General features: G+C 42.5%; 1 protein-coding gene across 1 annotated transcript in view; it reads left to right on the forward strand.

The window, feature by feature from the left end:
- LOC145490455 (protein N-terminal asparagine amidohydrolase-like) overlaps positions 1 to 22,500 on the forward strand; it is a 46,796-nt gene that overhangs the window by 15,609 nt on the left and 8,687 nt on the right. The window contains exons 5-7 of the mRNA XM_081469571.1: positions 1,299 to 1,352; positions 20,448 to 20,548; positions 21,941 to 22,063. Of these exons, the coding sequence (XP_081325697.1) occupies positions 1,299 to 1,352; positions 20,448 to 20,548; positions 21,941 to 22,063 (278 nt within the window). The remainder of the gene's footprint in view (positions 1 to 1,298; positions 1,353 to 20,447; positions 20,549 to 21,940; positions 22,064 to 22,500) is intronic.

Here is a 22,500-nt window from a genome sequence, read left to right on the forward strand (position 1 = left end):
AAATTCCTTGGAACTTTCCCACGATGCAGCTGCCAACAACAACAATAATTTTTATGTCAAAATACGGAAAATGGAAACGAAGCTTAATATATGGGGGTCGCGGGACCTGACGCTCTTTGGAAGAACTATGCTAGCAAAATCTCTAGGTTTGTCTTAACTAATCTATACTGCCTCCATGCTTTCTGTCCCAGAAACAGCGATACAACAAACCCAAAGTAAACTGTTTGCTTTTCTACGAAAGAATAAGAGAGATAAGATCGCTGCCATTACCACTACCACACCCATTACCCCTCCCACTACCACTCCCACTACCACTCCCACTAACACTACCACTCCCACTGCCATTCCCACTCCCACTAACACTACCACTCCAACTACTACTCCCAGTACCACTACCACTCCCACTGCCACTACAACTGCCACTACCACTCCCACTACCACTTCCATTGGCGCTACCACTACCACACCCACTACCACTCCCACTACCACTCCAACTTCCACTTCCACTACCACTCCGCTTACCACTACCACGCCTACTCCCACTTGCACTACACTACCACTCCCACTACCACTACCACTAGCACAAACACTCCCACTACCACTACCACTTTTATTTCAACTCCCACTATCACCACCACTACCATTCCCACTACCACTACCACTCCCTTTACCAGTACTACTACCACTCCCACTACCACTCGCTCTACCATTAGCACTCCCACTACCACTCCCACTACCACTACCAGTACTACTACCATTACCATTACCACTTCCACTACTACTCCCACTATCACTATCACTACCACTCCCACTTCCACTGCTATTGCCACTCCCACTACCACTACCACTAGCACTTCGACACCCACTACCACTACCATTCCCACTACCACTCCCACTCCCATTACCACTACCACTACCACTATTTTTCTCACTACCACTACCACTACCACTCCCATTGCCACTACTACTCGTACTACCACTACCACTACCACTCCCACTACCACTCTTACTACCACTCCCACTACCTCTACCACTACCACTACTAATACTATGCCCATTACAAGTAAACTTTGTATGTGGTAGGGGAAAATTAACAGACTCCATCCTCGAAACGACAGCTTTAAGACATCAAACTAGCGTGCAAATTCAGACTTATATATAAATTAAAACCTCCGAATTACAATTACAGACTTCAGATTTCAAATTTTTGAAGTTAGCCTCAAACTTGCAGATGCTATACAGGGACGAGGACTGCTTTTATTCACTTTAAACCCTCCCCGTTCTTTACTTATCAACAGGATTTAACGACACAGTTGAAAGAGGTTTACACAAACCCATCATTTATGGAATAGGTAAGGCTAATAATGACTATAGCATGGTCTTTTCTTTATGCGTTGACAAGCTTTCTTCTTTAACTCCTGCTTAATCGTGCATATAATTTACCGTGTAAGGTGAGGTAAAGTCTGTGTCAGGCCAATGGCCCATACAGGCGGAGCTTATCCCGCCTTACGTAACACTAAGCGACCTATATCTACTTACCCCTGGATAGGATGCCAGTCCATCGCAGGGTTTACCCCAGCATTAAAAGGTCCTAAGTGTTCTGAAGACGGAAGATGCTGTATCAGAAAACACAAAGAAGGCTATAAAATTTGGCCTGAAAGTTTTCAAAGGATAGAAAAGACTTGCCGACGTTCGACTTTCGAGCAGTTTCAGGGCATGCCCTTGGCAATCACAGATTTCACTAATCTAAGCAAACCCGACTTCCAAGTCGTTCTTCTCCCGGCATTGGCAGAATGAATACCGCAGGGTTCATCGCAGAAGCATCAAGTGCTATTCAGAGAGGCACCTCCACGTTGCTGTGCAAGAAAACATTCAGTTTTCCCCGAAGAGATTTTCAAGGTAAGAGAATGAATCCCCCATATAGGCCTTATACCCAAGGTTATCCCTCTAAAGTTGTTTTTAGACACACTACCCAGCTCTTCCGAGGATGTTACTCGCACGATACGTGGAAATTTATTTTTTTAAATTTTGATGTTGTCTTACTATTTCTGTTTGGGATATCTCTGACGGTGACTGAGACAAACTAACTGAATCTAATTCTTGCAAGATTTGTGGTTTAAAAATTGTTTTGCTGGGGACATCTGTCGTGTATTTAAACTCCTATTATATTTTCGAAATGTATTAAAACATAGTGAGGGCCGAAGCTCCTTTCCCTCTTTGATACTAAAGTATCAAAGAAGACATCTCCACAGCGTTGGAGGTTTTCCCTTGCCCTGAAACGAAATGAAACATAAACAAATCCTCCACGAAAATATCCACGCAATGCGCGAGTAACATCAGCGGATGAGCTGAGTACCATGTCTAAAATTAAGTTAAGAGGGATTAGCATGGGTATGAGGCCTATATGAAGGACTCACTCTCTTACCTTGATGATCTCTCGGTTTTCACCAAAGTCCTGCGCACACGGTATAATTTCAGGTCGATCCTTCGCCAACTGCTTTTTCAAGTTTCATTTCAAGTAAAAAAGAAAACGTTGATTGAAGTCATTGAACGGTGAATTTATTTTGCAAGCAGACTTCTGATTAAGGTTGCTGAACGGTGAACGGTGAACTTTGAACGCTGTTAGAAGACCATTTTTCTAGATTGTGACGAGGATTTTCGAAGGTTAACAAGATTTGCCAGGTTTCAAAATTCTCTACGTAGTTTCGCGCATGCTTCGTGCCGTTTGCACGTTTTCCACGCATAAATTGAGAGGTCAATTAAATCAACTTCTAATGGTTTCCTTTTCGTCTGTTTCTGAGATCACTTCGTGTGTATATACTCGGTTTCGTTACTTTCGGAAGTTTACGGTATTCTTTTTGCAAACAAGACGATCTAAGATCGTAAGTCGGGCTGTAGCTAGACGTGCTGCTACAAGTGTTGATAACGAAGCGGTTCTAAAAATAACATGTGTGATATGTACATGCTAATAGATGCATGTCTCAAAGAAATCATGAAACCGACCGATAGATGAAAGTGCCAAACTACGGTAATCGTATTGAAGTTGATTTGAGTTGTAACGTCACTTACGTTCACTGTCACGTTTGGTAATTTATAATTATACTTTAAAAGGCTTTGCCACTGAGTAACACATTACATGAAGCCCTACAGAACAGCATTGTTTGCAAGAGCAGTTGTGTTCTTTCTCAGACATAGCATCATTGAGGTAATTCTATTTGCTTTAAATACACCTGCCCTGTACATTGTGACAGTGTTCAAAGCAATATTTTTCAGTTGTTTGCTCGGCCCCACTGTGACGATAGGTTTCTCGGTAACACTGTAAATTTCGGACTGAACGGACACTTGAACTGACCACTGGGGGAATCTAACTCTGGAGAGCACTGCTTGGCTGCGGGAACGGAAATTCGTCACGATTTCCTGGTACACGAGGATCTACTTCAATGGTCTTCACTACGGACGTCAAGGAAGAGACATAACTTGGTCCAACAGTAGTTTATTCTGCACTCTAACGTCGAGGGTGAAACTGACATACTCGGCGGAGTAGCCGCTGTAAAATCGTAACGATGTAGCCGATGTAATCGATGTAATCCAAAAAGCTTTACAAACGTACTTGCTTATATATCATCCTTTACACGTCAAGTGTTTACAATATGCTAATGTAACTTCAAGTATACAATACGAGCGGAAAGTACTTAATTAAGATAGCGAATTCTAATCAACACCACGAGGCTTCCAAAATTAAAAATAGAGTGCTAGGATTAAAATTACACAGGCTGAGATTAAGATAGAGCAAACTTAGGAAATTAAAAGTGAGATACTTAAATTTGAAATTCTGAATTGGTGTTACCGACAGCAAGGAAAAATTATCCTATGAATAGAAAGCATTAAAACTCCATTAGTGAAAAGTAGTTCAGCTGGCTAGTTTCTGGGGGAACGGAAAGTAGATTGTAATAATAAAAGAAACTCAAATGACTCGATAACGAACTACTTGTCTTCTAAATGAAAGTTAGTGAAACAGCGTTGCACACGCTCAGGTGTACAAAGAGTCGGCAAAGTACAAAGTAGAACAATAACTTTAGATTTCTAGCTGTTAACTGAAAAGAGGCTACTGTTGGCTTTTCTACATTTTCCAAATAATAAAGAAATGTCTGTCCAATGGAGAATTTTCTCATAACATTCCTCCCACCTTAAAATCGAGACCTCCTGGTCGAGCAAGAAAATTCCTAAAAAGCTTTCTTGGTACTTTAGTATTCCTTATCAAATTTCTTTCCATTAGCTTGTGCCTTTTGGAAAAACTGTCTAACTGTCTACTTCGACACTGAAGTCCCTCCTATAATCTCATTTCTATGAGGATATGTTTCTCATTAACCTGTTTGTCTATATGCGTCAATAATGCGTTACTTCTCCAATATCATCAACACCTCTCCCTCTCTCAAAATTCCTGGTCAATGGTACTGGTTCTCTTGATTCTTTACATTTCGGTAGACATGAATCTCTTGTGGTAACCTAAAACTGTTTTCTGTGCTTGAAGACATGGCCTTCAAGGTTTTCTGAACATCATCGGTTTCAAAGAGCGATACGGCTGACTTCAACGTTTTAACTCTCGATACGTTTCTTTCATTTTGGGCTTCACTCTGGTCAGATCTCTTGTAATTCGCTAGGCTAAGTGGGGTACAAATTTCGTGACCACCTTGAAGGATATCATCGGGGGTTTCCTGGGTGAAGAACTTGGGCAGTTTCTGAATAACGGGCTTGTCGTTGTTTTCCGTGGCTGGCGTGCATGAAACTGTCAGTAGGTATAGGACAATGAACAGCAAAAGTAGCAGTGACTGGTGAGAAAACATCAATTTGCTCTTTTCATTGCGTCGAACAAATTTGGACTTTAAAATCTCTGGTAAAGGCGCTAGATTTGCATAACTGGCCACAGTGTTCTTTTCTTTCAAGTTATGCTCGGAAAGGAAGGTTCCCATCACTGGCACATTCTTTGGGCTGGCTTGTTCTCCAACGTATCCTGTTCCTTTGAAGGAAAGATTACCATCTACCAGATCAATAAGGGCTCCGTTCTCCTGTAGAAAATCTCGACCAAGGATAGCATCGTAGGCCAGGTTCTGCATGACATGAAACTCACAGGTATATTCTCTTGCTTGCAACTGTAAAGGTATCGTAATCTTTCCTAACACTGGGACTTTCTCTCCGCTTACTGTCTGGACAGCCGATAAGGAACCTTCGCTCATATTAGGCGGGAATTGACCATAAATCTTCGTGAAAAACTGTTCGTTTATGGCTGATACGCACGCTCCAGTATCCACGATTAACTGAACTGCTTGGCCTGCTATTTCACCTTCTGTAGTTAGATCACTGCACTTTAGCTTGAAATCCTTTTTACCAGACGAGAAATCGCTGCTTGGCTGAGCTGCTGACTTCGATTGACGGTGGTTTGTTGCGGGCAAAGGTACTTGCTTATGTGAGATTTGTGGTTGTCGCTTATTGGCTCTTGTCAGCTTCACTTCTTGTTGTGATTGTGTTGTACTTGCTGCATTTTCCTGGCTGTTTGTCTTGTCTTGCTTTGGTAGCGCGGCTAACACATGAACTGACGAGTTTTCGTCTCCTTCAAATGTTAGGTTGCAAGGGCGTACTGGCTGACGGGAGGTTTGTTCAGCTGATCCTGAACTCCTTAGTTTGTTGTCATGGTAATTTAGAACTCGCTGGGCATACTGAGCATCTAATACGGACAAATGGGCCGAGGGATGAGTTGCCAGACGCTGATTTTCTTCCTGATTGTAATTCGCATGGTACTCTTGGCTCCCTTCTTGGTTCTGGTACGGGCTTTCTGGCTGGTAATAATAGTAACAGTTATATTGGATATGGCCAGTGCGTCCACACCTATAGCACACGGTGCGGTTACGTCGGGCGAGGCGGTCCATGCGATTTACTCGTTGGTTCAGATTTTCTAAACCGTTTTCCATCCGGCGAATTTCTTTCAGCAATTCCGGCATCTCTCTATTGTTGGCTTCTGAAAACGCGGCGATGCTACCTGTATTTCCATCTCTGGCGTGACTGCCGTCAAATTTTCCTGATACTTTTCCTAAGAGTTTCTCCAACTTTGTTTGCAATTCTGGTGGTTGCTGATTGCTTGGGTTACCTGGGAAGCCTAGCTTGGGTAGTTCACCTTTATAGATGTCTCGTGTAAACTGTTCATCAATTACTGACACGCCTGCTCCGGTATCTACGAGTAACTTAATGTCTTGGCCATGTAGCTGGGCGGTGACTGTTAGGTCACGTGGCTTGGCTTGCTTATTTGTAATGTTACACTGTTCATCGGTTAAAGGTGAAGTTTCACGTCCTGTCTGGGCAGGATCTGGCTTATGGTTAGGCAAGATGTCTTTATTGACTTCAGTGGATTCTCTTCCGGCGGAAGTACTATGTCTTGGCTGAGAGAGATCTGGGTCCGAGGGATTCCGGATGTTCTCGTTCGTGCACAGGTCAACAATAACATCCGTATCTGCTGTAATTCTGGTTTTGGTACGGCGTACAGCGTTAGGAAATGGGACATCATGGTTTTTCTGACTCTGTGATGGGTTATTCCTCTGGTTTCCACTGAGTTTGTTCGGTTTCAGCGGACTAGTGACCAGGGGCTGACGTATTTCCGGTTCGGGCTTAGTTTCCAGGTTTCCAGGTAACTCGCGCTCGGGACGGGCAGCGGTTGTTACTTCACCAGTTGTTTTGTTTTCATTATTCGGCGCCATTGTTCGTTGACCACTTTCGGAGTGTGGTTTTGATACTTCAATAACCACAGTTGGCGACTGGTTTTCCTTTACTTGACCTTGCTGGAACACTTCTGGGACCAAGTGAGACGTATTTGGCAACTGCCGAGATAGTTCCTTGCCAATTTGCGATCCGACATCGCTCCAGTTTATTCTTGGAAACTCGCCTCCTTCTTTTGGAATTGTCTGGTGAATTGTATTTTGTTCTAGCGGAGCGACGAAACTATCCTCGTAATCTCCATCATCGAGCACGGCCATTCGCGGGCCACTTGCATTGAACTGAGAAGGCAATTCGCTCCGTCGTTGGGATTGATTGTAGCCTGAGCGGGAAGAATAATTTTCACTTGTTTGACGTCGCTGCTGGTTCGGCTGGAATCGGTCGTAGTTACTGGTTTCTCGTGAAGACCTCTGGCTACAATTTTGTTGAATATGTCCAACTCTTCCACAAGTATAACAGATGGGTCGACCTTCTCGTGTTCGTTGTCTTGGCGGATCAACCTGATTTGGCGGATTTCGTCGAGCCAGCCCTTTAATCCGAGCATCCATCTGGCGAGAAAGTTCTTCTAACTTATCTTCCATTCGTCGAATTTCGCGCATGAATTCCGGATTTTCCCTCTTGTTGGGTTCTGCATACGCTGCCAGGCTCGCTGTTTTTGTTTCTGTGATTGGACCAGCTGGTTGTCTCGTAGCTTTATCAATCAATCCGTTAAGCCTTGACACTAAGGATTGTATCTGATCGTCCCCTGTCTTGGTATTCTGTCCGTTAATGAGGACATCGAGCTTAGTTAAAATCGCGTTGTCGTCCTTGACAGCTTTCTGGCTTAGTAAGTTAGCAATAAGTTCGTGTTCAGTTGCGGCGCCAGCGGCTGACGATTGAGGAGCTCGAGAAATGGATTCTGCAAATCGGGCGGCTTTCTCGGCTTCGGCAAATGTTTTCGGTTCCTTCATGTACACAAGCTGGCGGATTTCGGGACGCAAACCTTGCAAAAAATATGTCATCTTCTCCTTGTTTGTTAAGCCAAGGCGGCGGAATTTAGTACAGATATCCGTTAGATAATGATCCAGAGTTTCACTAGGAGCTTGTCGCCTATTCAGCAGATATTCTCTCTGACCATAGCCGTGATCCTTGCTGGAGTAGTGTTCTATCATGATTCGCTTTACGTTCTCGAGCGTGTCCTTCTCGTCCGAGGTTAAATCGCTGTAGAAGTCCTTGGCTGGTCCGGCTAGATGGAGTACCAATTCTGTTAACGCACTCTCGCTGTCCAGGGGGATGCGTCTCCGTTTTAAACGGTTCTCGAAGACTTCAAACCATTCAACAACGTCGTCTCCATCCAAACCACGGAAAGGTTGTATCCTGATAGTTTCTGGAACAACTATGGACGTCTGTTGTTGCTGTCCAATCCGTTGTAGAGCTTCGGTCAAAGTTTGAATTAAATGCGGATCCATAACTTCTTCTGGTTCTGGTTTATAGGGTGTACGGGATCCTTCGTCACTCTCCCCTTCCTCGCTGTCTTCTCTGCTACTACTTGTAGATGGATGTTCAAAACCTTCGTTTCCGATTTCGTCGCTGGAACAAGATCCTCGGCGAGTATTTGTTTTGTTTCGTTTTGATTTTTTATAATTTATGCTATCTCCTACTTGACTGTGACCAGTCAACTGCGAATTAATTAACGGGTTTGAGTTGTATGCGAAACTCAAGTTCTGTTCTGGATCTGGCTCTTCGTTTTCGGGTTCGCTGATTTCTTCGACTTCTAAAGCAATCTGAGGGCCAATCTGTAACTGCCTGGAGTCAATTGGAGTGAAGTCTTCTAAGGAACTGCTATCGCTTGTTACACGCGGTCCACAGGGAGTGGCTTGTTTTGATGAACTCGGTTGAACAATGGACGACTCTTGGCGTTGATCTATACTGATATTTATGGCTTCTCTGTTCGTACTATCGGCCTGACTTGGACTGGAAAATGCGGTGGACAAACGTGGGCCGTCGCTGGGTTTGCTTGGCTGGATTTCCTCGTTTAAATCTAACGCGTGCGTCGACGACTCGTGGACGACACTTCGATAATATGGTAATTCACACAACAATGTACAATTCTCTTCTTCTGACAACGAAGCTTGTACTTCTTTATTTACTTTAGGCGTACTGGCTTTAACTACGGGAACGGCTGATTTCCTACTTCGTAAATTATACGGCGAAAGTTTCTTCTTAAAAACTCTCTTCACGGACTTCATATATGAGGACAAAGAATTGATTTTGTACTCACGTTACTTGAGCGGCTTTTATCCTTTGTTCGCACTCAAGGGATTACAACAACTAGCGTCTTTGGTGAACTTGAATCTGCTCTGGCGCCTTGATAACGTCCTTGGAAGATCCACAAAGTACCACTCTTCTCCAATCACTGTGACGATAGGTTTCTCGGTAACACTGTAAATTTCGGACTGAACGGACACTTGAACTGACAACTGGGGGAATCTAACTCTGGAGAGCACTGCTTGGCTGCGGGAACGGAAATTCGTCACGATTTCCTGGTACACGAGGATCTACTTCAATGGTCTTCACTACGGACGTCAAGGAAGAGACATAACTTGGTCCAACAGTAGTTTATTCTGCACTCTAACGTCGAGGGTGAAACTGACATACTCGGCGGAGTAGCCGCTGTAAAATCGTAACGATGTAGCCGATGTAATCGATGTAATCCAAAAAGCTTTACAAACGTACTTGCTTATATATCATCCTTTACACGTCAAGTGTTTACAATATGCTAATGTAACTTCAAGTATACAATACGAGCGGAAAGTACTTAATTAAGATAGCGAATTCTAATCAACACCACGAGGCTTCCAAAATTAAAAATAGAGTGCTAGGATTAAAATTACACAGGCTGAGATTAAGATAGAGCAAACTTAGGAAATTAAAAGTGAGATACTTAAATTTGAAATTCTGAATTGGTGTTACCGACAGCAAGGAAAAATTATCCTATGAATAGAAAGCATTAAAACTCCATTAGTGAAAAGTAGTTCAGCTGGCTAGTTTCTGGGGGAACGGAAAGTAGATTGTAATAATAAAAGAAACTCAAATGACTCGATAACGAACTACTTGTCTTCTAAATGAAAGTTAGTGAAACAGCGTTGCACACGCTCAGGTGTACAAAGAGTCGGCAAAGTACAAAGTAGAACAATAACTTTAGATTTCTAGCTGTTAACTGAAAAGAGGCTACTGTTGGCTTTTCTACATTTTCCAAATAATAAAGAAATGTCTGTCCAATGGAGAATTTTCTCATAACACCACTAACCTTTGCGTTATAAACACTGCCAAAGGTAAAGATTATTGTTATTTTTTTATTATTCATCTCCATAATTTGTACCAGGTCATTGCAGCTATGTATTCCATTTATCTTATTATAAATCAAAGCACACAAACTCATAGCAACACATTGTTTTCCAGAATTTTCACCAAAATACATAATATCACTGACCTTGACTATTGTTAATATTACCATTAACAAACATCGCATAACGAGACCTGAATTCTTCTGCACATTTTATTTTGTTGCACACACTGAAGTGTAGGAAGTGTAGAAAACAAGATACCCAAGATGGCGGATGCACAGAACACGTTTTATTGATACGAGCATGCGCCCGTAAGAACCGCTGACCACTACATCCCCCTTTTTTTTTACAAAAGTAACAATGCAACAGTTAGCACAAAGTCGGAAACTTCATGGCTAAACAAAGGAACTTAACAGCAACCTAAAACTGGCAATGTCAACAAACAAAGTTAATAAAAGTCTTTCAAGAGTTTACTCTGTCTCTAGTACTTGATATAGTCCTTAAATCTCTCCGGCTCTCGGATTGTTCTTCCAGATCGGGTAGAAGTCGTCAAAGGCATTTCTACTGGCTGTGTTTCGGGGTTATCAGGGGTGGTGGCAACAGGCACAGTATCTGACTCTATTTCCATTGGAACATCATCAGTTGTGACGTCTGGTGTTTGGGAGTCTTTAACAGATGTCGACGATTCCTCCGGTATACTCCTTTCTCTGTCTCCACCTGATAAGACCTCGGTGATGGAAGAATTTGTGTAACTCTGGCCGGTTTCCACTTGCTGCCTTCCCTCAGTCTCCGCATGACCTCGCCTTCCTTCAGCTGCGGCAATTCCTTTCCTGTACGGTCATGATGCACTTTCTGTTTTCTTTGCCTTTCCTTTAGTTTGGGGAGTACCTCCTCAGGCTCATACAGCTGGGCTTTAAGCATCTCCTCAGTTACAGGGATGAAGGTTCTCAGACGTCTACCCATGAGCATCTGAGCCGGCGACAAGTTAACCCCATCCAATGGAGTATTTCTGTATGAAAGGAGGGCTCTGCACGGGTCATCAGATTTCTCCAGCATTTCTTTCAGGGTTTTGACAGATCTTTCTGATTGGCCATTAGACTGTGGGTATCTGGGGCTCGATGTGACATGATCAAAACACCAATCTTGCGAAAACTGCTTGAACTGCTGAGAACTGTAACATGGACCATTGTCGGACATTAGGACTGGTGGGACACCGTACCTGGCAAACTAGGACACTCGCGAAATTTCGGATTTCTTCATATTTTGGCCAAATAACCTCTATAGTGAGTTGTTTTCGAAATACCATTCAAAGGTCCTGAAGCGCTTTAGTTTTCTCGAAATCGAGGAAAGTCCGAAAATCGCCATTTTAGCTGCCTGCCGCCACCGAAAATGGCCGAAAATTGTGCATTTTCTTTTCGCTCGTACAGATCAACGCGATGATATCTATCAATATAGTTTAAGTAGCTCATAGTGCATGTCTTGCTGTTTCTAAACCATTAATTCGATTAGCAAAAGCTCGAAGTGTTATAATATTTTAGGCCAATACAAGTACCTTCATCGAAGCTCGTGAGCGAAAGGGCTAATTTTAGCTAATTTCAATACCATCAAAAGCCCACTGGTACATTGAATTTGAAGTCGAAACTAAAATTTTCTGAAAGCCCATACTCCATATTATGTTGAGTGAAAGTCTCTCCCGCGGCCCGAAAAAAGTACCCTGTTGAGAGCAATAAACGTGTGGTACATTTTCAGAAATTCGTCATTAGTGAAACCAACATGGAACTTGGAAAGCTACCTTCATCAAGAACAAAAATAAGCGAATGGAAGCCTTTTTCGTCAATAGAGATGCTTGCAATCTGTTTTCTTTTCCTTTTAGATTGACCACATGATTAACTTTGCCAAACACTTGCAGTTAAATGAAAAAAGACGCTGCTTTCGGTACATTGTAGTGTTATGCCAATTTACTTCGATCACCGGCACGTGCATATCGCCCGAAACTGATTTTACTTCCGCCTACTGTATGTTTCTTTTGGAAGGTTACAACTGTAGCACACATTATTCGTTCAATATCGGCAGTTTTATGTGGAAGACCCACAGCCGAAAAAAAAAAACATTTTGAAACGTGAAACTTGAGTAATCAATCCGGACTAGCGTGCGGGAGGTCGTAGGTTCAAACCCCGGCCGGACCAACACTCAGGGTCTTTAAATAATTGAGGAGAAAGTGCTGCCTTTGTAATGACATCTGCAAATGGTTAGACTTTCTAGTCTTCTCGGATAAGGACGATAAACCGTAGGCCCCGTCTCACAACTCTTCAAAATTAATTCTGTGGGACGTAAAAGAACCCACACACTAATCGAAAAGAGTAGGGGACGTAGTTCCCAGTGTGGTGGTCTATCTCTCATCTGATGGTTAAATGCTCGGAGATATTGGCTGCATAAGCTACTCTGAAATCCGAGGGTAAATAAAGTGATATATGTATGTATGTATGTATGTATGTATGTATGTGTGTCTGTGTGTCTGTGTGTCTGTGTGTCTGTGTGTCTGTGTGTCTGTGTGTCTGTGTGTCTGTGTGTCTGTGTGTCTGTGTGTCTGTGTGTCTGTGTGTGTGTGTGTATGTATGTATGTATGTATGTAGATGCATTCATTATGTTTGGCGTAAATATTCGAGCACAACCATTTCATGTAAACAGGCACACTCTACTTTAAAAATAACCGTCTCATCGCAGCATTTCTTGAAATCCTGGTCTGAGACCAGGTAATGATAACAAAGCGCGAGCAGTTGGCGAAACCTCATGATCAACTGTCGCAGAGTTGTGGCATAAATATTACGGCAAGATAATTCGACCGTTGTATTTCTTACCCGTGTGCTTGCAATTGTAATGGGTACAATTGCCCCTATTTTTTACCAGCAGATTTATAGATGAATGGTTCGTTTCCTATCACCTAATATGGCACATATCTCTGAATAAAACACATAATATGACATCATTTTGCTTCGAATGTTCCAACAGTCGTCCGCCACTTACAAAACGTATAAAGCAGCAAGACAGAAAACCACAAATGTTTCTTCGCCAATCGCACTACGCTTTCCAGATTTCTTTCTTACAAAGTTTCCAGACTTCGTTCTCTTGTAAAGGTCCAAGACTTCATCGTTCTGTTGGCCAGTCCGAATAACTGTCATGGTGTTAGTTGAGTACTTGACTTTGTTTGATGGTCGTAGTTCAGACAATTCGGCAAATGTGGATTGCGTGACAATCGTGTACATATGACGTTTTGCAAAGTGAGTGAAGATGGTGACGTAGACCCCGAGGGGAGGGGACACCCATATAAAAAGGACGGGGGTGCTCGTGGAAATTTTGAAAAGAACCCTTAAGAGGTATCAAGATCCTGTTTTGTGGGCGTGGCTTGAAATTTTTTCTCTCCTAAGAGATACCAATTCTTACGTAACACATTATCTCCTCTCATATTCCTATTCGGATCAGTGCCCTAAAAGGCATCCCAGAAGCTCCAGCTGTGGACCTTTTGAAACTAAAACACCCTAAAGGCTACTTAAACTTCATTTTTAATCCCCAAAAGGTAGGAAATGTACCCCCATCACTTTTATATGGGAGTCTGCCCGCTTCGCCGGGGGCGCGGTCAGGGAATCAAAACTGTTTCTTGCTCGCCTCGTGTAGGCAGGGTGTTTTCTCTCTACGTCTGCGTGAAAAAAAGGAAACTACAGTCGAACCTCCACTATCAGCTACCTCTACAGAGATGGTCACCTCTCTGCAACGGCCACTTTTTTCGTACTGGTGGACGGTCACTCTTATTTTAATCTCTCTAGAATGGCCACCTCTACACAACGGCAACAGCCACTAAAACGCGTCCCAACTGCTAAAATAACTTCTCCGAAACGGCCAGGTAATCAACAACTGACGAACCCTGTCTACAAAACCCCATTTGTTATTGGCCATGGTCACGAAACTTGATCTATACCGCGCGTCGTTGATCTCTATTTCTGTTTGGTTTCTGTCTTACTGATATATTTTGATTGTGTTACGTATTTACATGTTACACTGAGCATTTTTTTTTTTAAGATAAAAATCTTGAATCCCAAGAAAATATCGGTGTCGTACTTCACCCCTACTGATACCGTTTCATAAAAGCCACTTTCCCCTGTTCCCAACGTGAGCGTTGTAGAAAGTTTCGACTTTATTACCGTTAATAAAAAACCACACCCTTCCCATTCAATTTTAAAACACAGATATATTGTTTGTGCTTTTAGTATAGAAATGCACCGATGACTGGGATGGAAAAAGAAGGCCTAGGAGGCGCTAGTCTTAAATGGGTACCTGTTGAGAATTTACGTACATATTCACCGATTACTTTCTGTCTTAAAACTATATAGACTATGCAGTCGAACCTCCACAAACGGTCACCTCTGATCAGCGGACTCCTCTCTACAACAGACACATTTTTTGTCCCGGTGGACAGTCCATACATTCGCTCTTACTTTTGCCTCTAAATTGTGCAAAATAACGCTACAATACATAATGCTAACTATTTTATACCGCCTAATTATGGATGTAAAAGTTCGCTTTGTCCATAATTGTGAATTCTCAAGGTAAAAGAAAAGAAAATTTTAGCTCTTCTGACTGTCCGATTTTTCTGCTACCGAATTCCCGGCTAAGGAGGCATATATATGGGCGCTGTCCATTCGACCAAAACTTTCCGGACTTTCTGGAACCTTTCCCAAGAAATTTCCTTACCATTCATGCCTGTTTCGAAAATTTTCAGACTTTTCGGTCGAATGGAAAGCGCCCATACTATAGTTTATATCGTTTAGCAGAAAGCAATAGGGGTGAATATGTATGTAAACGCACACCGCGTACCTAAAATCCGATGCCCTCTAGGCTTCTTTTGCTCTTTTTGTATCCCAGCACTATCAACGGTGCATTTCCATTCAAAAAGCACAAACGACAAACATGTATTTTAAAGGTAAAGAGGAAAGCTGTGTTGTACAACTTTTGTGAAGGCGGTAATACTTTCCATTAATCTACGTAGACATGCCGTGATAACAGGACCCGCGGTTCTGTGATTCGTCGAGTTCTGTCCTTTTGCAGAATTAAACAACACCCCCTTCCCCCCTTAATCTTCCAATTTCGTCCAAAAATGTTTAGTTAGGCTGACAATGCGAACTACTTAACCTGCACGAGCAAACAGTTTGGATTCACTCGCCGCCGTCTTCACTCACTTCGGAGTGACCATTTGCCACGTGTTTGTCACGCAATCCACATTTGCCGATTTGTCTAAACTGGGACCACCAAACAAAAGTCAAGTACTTACTCAAGTAACACCATGACAGTTATTCGGACTGGCTAACAGAACGGCGAAGTCGTGGGATTTTTAAAGGGAGTGAAGTCTTGAAACTTTGTAAGAAAGAAATCTGGAAAGCGTAGTGCGATTGGCGAAGAAACATTTGTGGTTTTCTGTCTTGCTGCTTTATACGTTTTTTGAGTGGCGGACGACTGTTGGAACATTCGAAGCAAAATGATGTCACAGTATCTGTTTTTTTCAGAGGTATGTGTCATATTAGGTAATAGAAAACGAACCATTCATCTATAAATCTGGTGGTAAAAAATAGGGGCAATTGTACCCATTACAATTGCAAGCACACGGGTAAGAAATACAACGGTCGAATTATCTTGCCGTAATATTTATGCCACAACTCTGCGACAGTTGATCATAAGGTTTCGCCAACTGCTCGCGCTTTGTTATCATTACCTGGTCTCAGACCAGGATTTCAAGAAATGCTGCGATGAGACGGTTATTTTTAAGGTAGAGTGTGCCTGTTTACATGAAATGGTTGTGCTCGAATATTTACGCCAAACATAATGGATGCAACTGTAATCGATTGATTGATTACTCAAGTTTCACGTTTCAAAATGTTCTCTTTTTTTCGGCTGTGGGTCTTCCACATAAAACTGCCGATATTGAACGAATGATGTGTGCTACAGTTGTAACCTTCCAAAAGAAACATACAGTAGGCGGAAGTAAAATCAGTTTCGGGCGATATGCACGTGCCGGTGATCGAAATAAATTCGCATAACATTACAATGTACCGAAAGCAGCGTCTTTTTTCATTTAACTGCAAGTGTTTGGCAAAGTTAATCATGTGATCAATCTAAAAGGAAAAGAAAACAGATTGCAAGCATCTTTATTGACGAAAAAGGCTTCCATTCGCTTATTTTTGTTCTTGATGAAGGTAGCTTTCCAAGTTCCATGTTGGTTTCACTAATGACGAATTTCTGAAAATGTACCACACGTTTATTGCTCTCAACAGGGTACTTTTTTCGGGCCGCGGGAGAGACTTTCACTCAACATAATATGGAGTATGGGCTTTCAGAAAATTTTAGTTTCGACTTCAAATTCAATGTACCAGTGGGCTTTTGATGGTATTGAAATTAGCTAAAATTAGCCCTTTCGCTCACGAGCTTCGATGAAGGTACTTGTATTGGCCTAAAATATTATAACACTTCGAGCTTTTGCTAATCGAATTAATGGTTTAGAAACAGCAAGACATGCACTATGAGCTACTTAAACTATATTGATAGATATCATCGCGTTGATCTGTACGAGCGAAAAGAAAATGCACAATTTTCGGCCATTTTCGGCGGCGGCAGGCAGCTAAAATGGCGATTTTCGGACTTTCCTCGACTTCGAGAAAACTAAAGCGCTTCAGGGCCTTTGAATGGTATTTTCGAAAACAACTCACTATAGAGGTTATTTGGCCTAAATATGAAGAAATCCAAAATTTCGCAACTGTCAACTCATTCTCGGTATTTACAGGAATCGACTCTTAAGGCTGTGATGACTGCAGTACTGGTCATTGGGTTAAGCAGTGTCAGGTCTGGCCACTTGGAGTAATGATCAGTTGTTACGAGGTAGTTCCGACCATTCTTGTGCAAGAGGTCCGTGCCAACCTTGGCCCAAGGCAGTGGTAGGATCTCGTGGGACTTTAGTGGTTCAGACTGCTGACATGGTCGATTCTCTAGGCACACTGGGCACTTCTTGACCTTCTCAGTTATTTCTGCAGCCATGCCAGGCCAGAAAAGGACATCCCGTGCTTTCATTAGCGTTTTGTTGATGCCCAGGTGTCCTTCGTGTAATCTCTCAAGCATCTCCTCTCGTAGAGGTTTAGGTAAAAAAATCTTCTGACCTTTCAAGACCAACCCATGGCCAACAGTCAACTCATCTCTGTAATTCCAAAACTCCTGTAGCTTAGCGGGTACCTGACTTCTCGTCTCGGGCCAACCAGACAAAATCACCTTTTGTAGGGCAGGAAGGATCTCATCTTGTTTAGTTTCTTCTGCAACCCTGACCAACTGCATGTCTGAGATCATGTGTTCCACTAAGTTTATATCTAACTGTTCAGCATTTGTCAGCTGCTCCTCCAAATGAGCTCGAAACAGAGCATCCGCTAAATGGAGACTTGTACCTTCTTATAGACCAGGTTGATTTCTGGATAGCGTTGGAGTTGAACCAACATCCTTTGCCGGCGCAATGGTGATGCGTGAAGGGGTTTTTTAATGATTGACTCCAAAGGCTTGTGATCTGTTTCAATGGTTACGTCACGACCCACAATATACTCCTCGAATTTTGCACACCCGAATACCACAGCCAAAAGTTCCTTTTCGATTTGGGCGTAATTCTGTTGGGTGTGCGTCAGTGCTTTTGAAGCATAAGCTATGGGTTGCCCCTCTTGAATCAATGCTGCACCCAAACCTGTTGAGCTGGCATCTACTTGGAGTGTTAACTCTTTCTTTGCATCATAGTACCCCAACACTGGTGAAAGAGCAAGGGCTTCTTGAACTTTCTTGAAACCAGTCTCATGCTGTTCCTCCCAGTGCCACTCTACATCTTGATGTAGCAGTTGTCTCAGTGGTGAAGTAAGGTCAGACATGTTTGGAATAAACTTGCTCAAATAGTTGACCATGCCCAACAGTCTCTGAACACCAGCTTTGTCAGTGGGCCTTGGCATGTCAATTACTGCCCTGACTTTCTCGGGATCAGTTTTTAAGCCGTCCCTTGTGAAAACGCGACCATGAAACTTCACCTCTTCCTTCTCGATATGGCACTTGGACTTCTTCAATCTCAGATTGTTGTCTCAGGCTCGCTCCAAAACATCCCTCAATCGGATATCATGCTCCTCCTGGTTAGATCCATATGTAATTATGTCGTCCAAAATGACTTTGACCCCCTGGATCCCCTCGAACACTTGCTCCATTCTCCGTTGGTACACTTGTGGAGCAGACTTGATGCCCATTGGCATCCTCAGGTAACGATACCTGCCAAACGGAGTATTAAATGTCAACAGTCTGCTGCTCTCCTCATCCAGCTGAATCTTGTAGAAAGCCTTCTCGGCATCCAGGGTTGAAAAGAGTTTGGCTCCTGCGCAACTGGAAGTGATATCTTCAACTAATGGCAGTGGATAGTGTTCTCGCTTGATAGCACGATTAAGATCCCTTGGATCTAGGCAAGCCCGAACGGACCCATCTGGTTTATCAACACACACAAGACTGCTAACCCAATCTGCTGGCTCTTTTAAAGGCACTTTCTCAATGATGCCAACATTTTCCATGCGATCTAGTTCTTTCTTCAATGGGTCACGTTTAGAGTGAGGAATTCCTCTGGGTGGATGGACGACAGGTTGGACGGAGGGGTCAATGCTGATGTGATACTTTCCGGGTAGGCATCCCAGCCCTTGGAATACTTCAGGGAATTCATCCAGGATACCTTTGCTTCCAATAGTGCTTATGCGTTGTACTAAGCCCAGCTGTTCACAGGATTCCCGGCCCAGGAGTGGGGTATAGCTATCATCCACAACTTGAAATAGAACTTGATGTTTGTGCCCCCGCACCCAACATGTTAACTCACATCTTCCTACTGGTTTTATGCAGGTCTTCGAATAACTTTCTAGTCTTGCTAATGATGGCAGCAATGGCATAGTTGTGATTTTGTCATACACAGTTTTTGGCAAAACATTACACTGGGTACCAGTGTCGAGCTTAAACACTTCTTTAACATTGCCAAAATCTACTGTTTCCACCCAGTCTTGGTCCCCCGAGTCAACGGCAACGATAAACATGCTCTCAGTGTCAGAATCATAATCATCAACTGTGTTTACCTGTTTCTTATGTCCTCCTCGCATTCTACACATCCTTGCAAAATGATTCAACCTCTTACACTTGTGGCATTGTTGGCCAGCAGCAGGGCATAAACCTTTCCTATGCAAAATGCCACAGTTCCTTCACGCGAGGTCACCTTGATGCTTACGAACTGAACCATCCACTGAATCCACTCTTTCGACGTTGCTGCCGTCATCCTTTAAGCTCTTCATGTGTTGTTTACTTGTCTCGGCAATGCGAGCTGCTGTTAATGTTTTCTCCAGGTTCTGTTCTCGTTCCATAAGTCTCTCCTTCGTACTTTGATCCTTGAGGCCAAAAACTAACATAGACGTCATCCAAGATTCTTCTTTGTCGCCGAGATCACAATTCTTAGCCAGTGTTTTCAGAGCGCTGCAAAACTCATCGACTGTCTCGCCCTCTTGCTGTTTGCGGTCGATGAACAAATGACGATTAAAATGCGTCGATGTCAACGGCGCACAATGAGCCATAAATTTCTCCTCCACTACCGCAATTTTGTCGCGATCACCCTCGTTCTCCCAAGCAAAATTTGAGTAAATCTCTACGCATTCTTTTCCAAGCACATGGAGCAACGTGGCGACTTGAATTTTCTCATCCTTTTTATCGAGACCACGTGCCACTTTGTACAGCTCCCATAACATCTTCCATCACCGCCATGCCTCGGCTTTGTTCGTCGCTGCACTCAGTATGAGTGCTTCAGGCGGTTTCAGGTGCGTTTCAGTCCAACATGGCATCTTTGTTGTCGTTTCTTAGATTTTGATTACGAGGCACCTTGTCTTTATCAGCACCTAAAACGTCCGTAAATGTTCTTCTGTCGTCTGTAGTAACACTCTGTCCACATTTTCTGTTCATTGATAACTCATTGATATCCAACATATTTTTCCCTTTGGATTTCGATATCGTGGAAAGAAGGTTGAGCCTTTATTTTATTACGTGTCTGCAGTATTGCCCATTGCACGTGACTGAGCTTTGACAGGAAATACGAGGGAAAACCTATAGTCGGCTTTCGCCCGACTAAAAAGGATCTTTCGTAATGATCAACAATGATTCAAGGTATGAAAACTAACTAAAAACAATTTTCACAATTTCACCAAATTTGACGAAAATCAGAGTACCATTCCACCTTGAAATTAAAATGACCGTCTACTTATGCTTTCCTATTTCTATCCATAACAGGTATTAACATTCAAGATGGTGAGGTTTACCCAGTATTATTTCTGGACAAGGGCCCTGATGAATGTGTCCGACACGCCCGTATATTTGGAGGCATTCGAGGAGTAAGCTTTTCATTGAGTTGTATCACAATAAAACGAAATTAACTTTGATCCAGACAGTTACTTTTAAAGAATGCAAACTTGCATGATGATATTACAACTGCAAAAAGTTTCAAGATGTAACATTACATTACCCCTAAGGGTGGCTGAGATGGGGATTCAAACGTATTTTTTTATTTTTTCCAATATTTCTTTGAGATCGGAAGCAATTTACAAATAGTAAGTGAGTCAGGATAGTAATTTCTTTTTAAATTGACGTGTTAGTTTTCGTGAATAAATATATCATTGACCATCTTTGCATAATTTTCTTTTATTTTTAAATCCCTTGTGTGATGGGTTAATGAAAAAATTTTACACTAGTTTAATATTCAGGAGATTGTAAAATATTGACTGGGAGTTATTTACAAAATAGAACATGGTGTTCCATGTCCTCTAAATGAGTTATTGACCCAGCGTGAGGTCAAGATAACTGGATATTGGCCGAACTTGGCCACTATCCAGGCATCTTGACCTGACAAGCTTGGTCAATAAAGGGTTTCTTATATGGAAAAAGAACAGCGGGCAAGACAGCGCCATCTTCCCTTTTGGTTAGCCATTCACAGCGCTGGCTTTTGTTCTTCTTGCCCGCTCACAGAGCTAGCCATAAAATTATTAACAAATAGATTCCATGTTGCCGTGCGTCTGTTCAGTAATAGAAAACGTGACACACGAGCCCTAAGGTGAGTGTGTGACTGATGTTCTTACCACATTTTGACGTCTTCTATGATCTATTACTGAACAGACGCACGGCAACATGTTTTATAAAATAAAGAAGTCAAAAAAGTGTTGATGGCGTCATCTATACGCCTGTCCTCCAATAAGTCTTAAGTTAAGTAAGTCCAATAAGTCTTAAAGAAGGAATCCACCAGAAGTTCGAGTAACAAGTGGACACCCCCCCACCGCCCGCCTCCCCCTGACAAACACTTTGTACCGAGTTTATTTACATTGTATTGCAAACTTCTGCGCGACTGTTTTAAATATCTTCTAAAAAAATGTCGAAAACAAATGAACTTCGTATCAGTACTGGTGAAATGAAATTTTACTCGTGTTTGCACGATTTCTCTGAACTTTGAAATTTATCTTCCCGAGTTCCCACGGGAAATTGTTTTTGGTGTCATTTCAGGCAACTATTTATATCTTTAGCTGTAAGAAAATGTAAAAAGGACTGTGAAATACCTAAAATTATTCTGGTACCAGGTTTTTGTCCACTAAAAACTGAAATTGTTCGATTTCCTATCGGATTTCGTCTTGACGTATTATATAACAAAAACAATGCGCGCTCAGCTCCAATAGCGGGTATATAGCAGCTGTATTCTAATGATTTGTAGAATAATGGTATCTTCTTTCTACAAACAGATGGTGGAAATTTATAATTCAACTTACAAAGAACTGCGAATCATGCCATATGATTATCAGAACGGGTTGAGTCCAGAATACTTGAAGGTCTTTCGCGATGCACCTGAAGAGTTCATACTAAAGGTAAATCATATAAAGGTCCGTCTACCTATCGGTTCATTCCTCTTCCTAGGTAAAACTTTGCATTAAATTTTGCTACGTATGAGGATTTCCCGTAAAACCGAAAAGCGTTTTTCGCATTCTGGTTTGGCGAAAATTTGTGCGAGAGCAAAAAATAAAAAGAGGGACAGGGTGTAGGGAGAGGACCCAACGATTCTGAAAAACGCCTACCTATTGTCCACGGTCGAGTAGGCACTAAACTACTACTAGTATCGGCGAACTCGCAACCGCAGCACTTTCAAATTGGTTGTAGTCTGAGAAAACCGGGTCAAAGATTGGGGTCGACCGAATTGCTTTCTACTAGCACCATATATACGTTTGCTCCTCGATTGCTTCAGTATTGGAAATACGAGGTCCACATTTTCTATAAGCCAAATCCGGGTTTCAAGAATTAGTGCATT

Source organism: Orbicella franksi, chromosome 6 (assembly GCF_964199315.1).
Source record: "Orbicella franksi chromosome 6, jaOrbFran1.1, whole genome shotgun sequence".
Lineage (NCBI taxonomy): Eukaryota > Metazoa > Cnidaria > Anthozoa > Scleractinia > Merulinidae > Orbicella > Orbicella franksi.